Source organism: Camelina sativa, chromosome 16, assembly GCF_000633955.1.
Source record: "Camelina sativa cultivar DH55 chromosome 16, Cs, whole genome shotgun sequence".
NCBI lineage: Eukaryota > Viridiplantae > Streptophyta > Magnoliopsida > Brassicales > Brassicaceae > Camelina > Camelina sativa.
In genome coordinates, this window is record NC_025700.1 from 16,442,513 (window position 1) to 16,447,795 (window position 5,283).

Below are 5,283 nucleotides of genomic sequence, written 5' to 3' on the forward strand. Positions count from 1 at the left end.
ATTGCAAGCTCATAAGCTTTATGGTAACAAGTGGGCGATGATAGCGAGGCTTTTCCCTGGGAGGACTGATAACTCTGTGAAGAACCATTGGCATGTCATAATGGCTCGCAAGTTTAGAGAACAGTCTTCTACTTACCGTAGGAGGAAGACGGTGCTTCCTCTTAAGCCACTCAGTAAACCTAATCCTCACTTTTTTAATGATTTTGACCCTACTAGGTTAGCTTTGACCCACCTTGTTACCAATGATCAGAAGCAGCTTATGTTGCCCATTCCTTGCTTCCCAGGTTTGAGTTTGTGTTCTCTTTCCTTTCGGTTTACAAATCTCATATCCATATACTTGCATCTTTTAATTTAAACTTCTTCCATTTTTGTACCCCTTAATTAGGTTATGATAATGGAAACGAGAGTCCATTAATGGTGGATATGTTCGAAAACGAAATGATGGTCGGGGATTACACTGCATGGACACAAGAGGCTACTACATTCGATTTTTCACACCAAACCGGGAAGAGTGATCAGATGTTTGACAGAACGTCGACTGTGGAGAAGGAACCACCATTTTTCGATTTTCTTGGGTTGGGGACGGCGTCGTGATCTCATCATCATGATGAACAAGACTAGCTTCAGTTAGTTAGCAACAATTCTGAAATGATTTGAGTCACTGTCGATGTAGTTTTGTTGCGTTAATAATAAATTTGTAGTTAAAATGTTGTTGTCCTTAGTCACATGCAGCATTCCTAACGCGTATTAGTACGTACGTACATATATATATACCACTCGTTGGTAAATATATATTAGTGTTTTTCATTACAGTACATGCCAAATTGTTGCACCTTCAAAACCAAACTTGATTTGAAGTATATAAAACATATGTGTACCACTTTATAGTTCTAACTAACTCTTATCTTATATGAAAATGTCAGATTCCGTCATTAATGGTCCAAAAACTGTGTGGAGTGAGAGTAACAACAACATGCTTCGCATATGAAGAGGAAGGTGACATATGGTAAAGCAGGGACGATGATGTGGAAATAAGAAACGACGACAACAAAAAAAAGAGATAGAGAAGTCAAATAAAAGAGAATAATGTACTATTGTATTTATTTGGAGTATGCAGAAGTTAATGATAACATGCGATATTGATGAGGTAGCAAGATTCAGGCACAGATTCTGCAACAGAAAGTCCAAACATCCACTCTTTAAATTATTCTCACACCCATATTACATTTCATTGCTCCTTACTTATGCGTCTCATCGACCTCATGTCACCCACATGGCCCCTTCTTCTCTCGTTCTCCTACCTATTATTTTTTTGTAATAATCATTTCATTTATTTCATGATACGTACTATTTGTTCTATACCTAGCTATTCAGCTTAACATTTTTATATGATTAAATAAATATAATCGATCGTGTTAAAATTTGGACATAAGTATTACGTTCTCTTTACACTAAATCACTTGTTGTTTTCTTCGTTTACAACATTAGAAAAAATATCTGATTAGTCATTAGTGCATCGCAGAATTTTGTAACATTGCGATTTGTCACAAGTTTTTATCAAACATTAAGGAAATATGTAGCCAAGAAGAGAATAAAACGGTAAGCATTTCTAGCTAGTGTACTGGACCATATAGGTAGGCGTACGTTTGAATACCTCTGATTGAAATCTCTTCTAGGCCTAGGCCAATAGGCCATGCTCAAGCCCAATCTCAGCTCTATTTGGAAATGTGATGATTTCTCGATCGAGAACATATATAACATTATCATATGTCGATGGCCAATGGAAGCCGGAGAGTACTACCATTTGTAGTTGCATGTGAATATTTCTTTTGATTGTAATTTTTTTAAGATTTCGTTAAAATGAGGAATGGAACCAGTAACGAAATATATTGGTTGATAAAATCGAAACGTTGAAAGCAGATGCGTGAAAGAATATCAAACCAAAAGGACAACCAATAAAGGAGAACATTCATGTTAATTCATTAGGTAATGCAATAATCAAATAAATATTGATGACTTTAACTTTTTTTTTTTCAGAAAGAAAACACTTTTTTCTGTTCGTTTCCTTTAAAAAGCTGAACTACTTTACAAACTTATATATACGTATCGGTCTCTACGTAGTATGGATGGTCCAGGTGAAAGCTGAGAGATGGGAGGCCTCTTACGAATTCTACCTAACTTTATTCCTCCTTTCTTGACATTTTAAATGAATATTTAATAACTTTAGTCATATGATTAATCATTTGTAAACATCTGCAAGCGACTTATACACGTCAAGGCTCACGTTAAATTAGTTCATTTCTTATCGTCGATGTTCGAATTGGTGATCCTTTAAAATAATTCTTTCTTTTTTGGTGGCCAACTAGTCTATCGATTGAGCTACCAACGGTAAGTAAGGTTTAATATTTGCTTTCTAAGTACAATTCTTTCTTCTATTTCTTTCTCCACTCGAGCACCTCCAAAACTTTTGTGTCCACTCGGTTGCCATTATTGTTAAAGAAAGAGGACTCACCAACCACTTAGAACAGACTTCCGGTTTGGGGAAAGAGCATGCGAAGTCATCGTGCTTATAATTCTTCAAACGTATGATTTCTAAGCTTTTTTGGGCCTAAAACCATCTCCAATGGTTTTCCGTATTTTTTCCTCTATAATAGACGATCTCTATAATAGAGAAGAGTTCTGTTCCAATGGTTTTCTTTATTTTTTCCTCTAAAAAGAATATTCCAAATAGATTCTTTTTTTATTTTACAATTAACACCTTTTATTTATAAAAATTGCAAACTAACCCATTAGACTTTAAATTTGTAACATTTTCACAATATTTTAGCGATATTGGTGGATCCCAAAGTAATTTACCGGATTATTAAGTTATTAATTTTTTGTATTAAAATAATTATTATGGATTGAATGAAAAATAAATATTATAATTTATAGAAATTATCTTTTCCAAATGGTAGTCTCAATATTTTAGACTAAATGTTTATACTTAAATTTATATTATTAGTTTTTAAAAATACTTATTTTATTAAATTTGTATTATTAGTTCTTAAAAATATTTATTTTATTTATTTTGGTCATAAATAAAAGAAGTTAAAGATTAAGATGACTACTTTGCAAATAAAATAGTTCACCTCTATTTATAGAGGAAAAAATAGATTCCTCTAAAAATAGGGAGAAAAAAATAGCAATCTCTATTATAGAGGTAAAAATAGAGATCCATTGGAGCAAAACTACTCTATAATAAAGTTTACAGGTGAAAATAGAGGACCATTGGAGATGCTCTAACTGTTCAACCAAGTGAAAACAATCTAAAAGTATGTGCCTTAATCTTCACCTAATAAATATGTACTTCTCTTGTAGAACTAAAATACAAAATCCAATAATTATTTTAGTTTTTTGGTTTGGGAAAAACCATATATATGAGCTCAATTCATGTATTAAATGAATTTGGGTTGCCCCTTAAATATGTCATATGTGACATGCATGATGCATTTAACCAAATCAAGAACAACTTCTATGAAATGATTAGACAATTGAACCATTTTAACTGTTGATAAGTTTTAAGATATAAAGAGAATAAGGCATCCATAATATTTATTAAAAAAGCAATATAATAAGTAAAAATAACCAAAATGAGTAGTAGTATAAAAGATTAGTGAAGATGCAAACAGAAAGANAGGCCAAGGAGAAGTATTATTAGGTGACATTACTTGCGGTGGAAGAAACCCTTGGTAGTTTTGGTGTTCTTGAGAAACTGAATGATCAGCACTTTTCTTCGCGGTATCTCCTGACTGATACTTACCANAATGAGTAGTAGTATAAAAGATTAGTGAAGATGCAAACAGAAAGAAAAAGGACATTGCAAAAGAAGGAATATTTATTTCAAGCCAGAAAAAGAGACTTTTATGCTCTTCTTTTAACCTTTTTTCAGTGCCAGTGGTTGGATTCTTTTCTTTAATCCGAAAATGAAAGTGAAAGATGCTCTGCTTTCTTTATTCGGTGTCATATTCCAATTTTCTCATCACTTATCTTAAATAAGTTTGACCCATTTACACTTAATACCAAAAACGTACAAGTTGAAACATCATGCTCTTCTGACATGCACTTACCACAATTTGGAGTTGAGAGTATTTATCTCTTGGGATCATGGGCAAAAACGTAATTGCGATTTCAGATAGATCACGTAGATATTAATCTAAAAGGTTTATATATGTTGCAACTTCATAACACAATGGAGAGAAATATCTACAACTCCAAAAATATTTCTCTTTGTGATACTACAACAGTAAATATACTATATCTACTCTTAGTACGATCCAACAAAATATCTACACAGCGTCCCCTTCTTCCACAAGGTAACAATTAGCTAAACTCAACTCTCTCAGTTCATGAATGTATGACTATAGATTATTGTTGCATGCTCTCCCTGAAGTTCATAACTCTAGACATCGCTGCAGGGTTTGCTTGTAGACTGTAAGAAGTTTGAGGGACGACCAAGCTTCTTCTGTTGCTGTTACCCTTTGTGTCAAATCCATTGAACAAGCTGAACCCTTGCGTTTTTTTCTCCGGTTTTGTTGGTAACTTAGACCACACCGCGCTCTTAGTAGCTTGACCATTCACTCTAAGTGATTCTGAAACCAATCTTGCTCTTGTAGTAGAAGTTGTTGTAGTATTATTGATTCCTCCCTCAGTTTGATGATCCCTTGACCGTTTTCCTAAACATGGTGGAGTCTCTGAGGTAGGACATATCGGAACCGTGCAACCCCAGTAGAAAGGGATAGGGTAGAAATTAGCATTAGGACCTGTTGGACTCCATTGGTAAGGCCAAGGAGAAGTATTATTAGGTGACATTACTTGCGGTGGAAGAAACCCTTGGTAGTTTTGGTGTTCTTGAGAAACTGAATGATCAGCACTTTTCTTCGCGGTATCTCCTGACTGATGCTTACCAGTCTCTGTAACCGAAGATTCCGAAGAACCGAAACTAAGGATCGTTCCCGAGTGATTGTTATCACAATCCTCAGAAGTGACTTGCAAGTAATGGTTTGAAGAAGGCCATCCTTTGTTCTTGCGACGACCTGAGCCGACGGGAACGCTCCTCATGGATCCACCAGCTGTCCAATATCTCTGACAGTTCCTGCAGAAGTAACGTGGCTGGTTCACGTTGTAGTTGTTGTAGTAACAGAACTTGGTGTTTGCGCTTTCGCATCTCGGACATGGAAGAAGCTTGTCCGGTTTCTTGAGAGCCGTTGATTTCTCTCCTGATGTAGTACTTGTTGTTGTTGT

The 5,283-nt window shown here is 34.8% G+C and overlaps 1 protein-coding gene and 1 pseudogene across 1 annotated transcript in view; one reads left to right on the forward strand and one right to left on the reverse strand.

Annotated features, from left to right (window-relative positions):
- Positions 1 to 742, forward strand: part of LOC104750799 — a 3,230-nt pseudogene extending 2,488 nt beyond the window's left edge.
- Positions 4,187 to 5,283, reverse strand: part of LOC104750800 (cyclic dof factor 5-like) — a 5,678-nt gene continuing 4,581 nt past the window's right edge. The window contains exon 3 of the mRNA XM_010472648.2: positions 4,187 to 5,258. Within this exon, the coding sequence (XP_010470950.1) occupies positions 4,408 to 5,258 (851 nt within the window). The 3' untranslated portion in view covers positions 4,187 to 4,407. The remainder of the gene's footprint in view (positions 5,259 to 5,283) is intronic.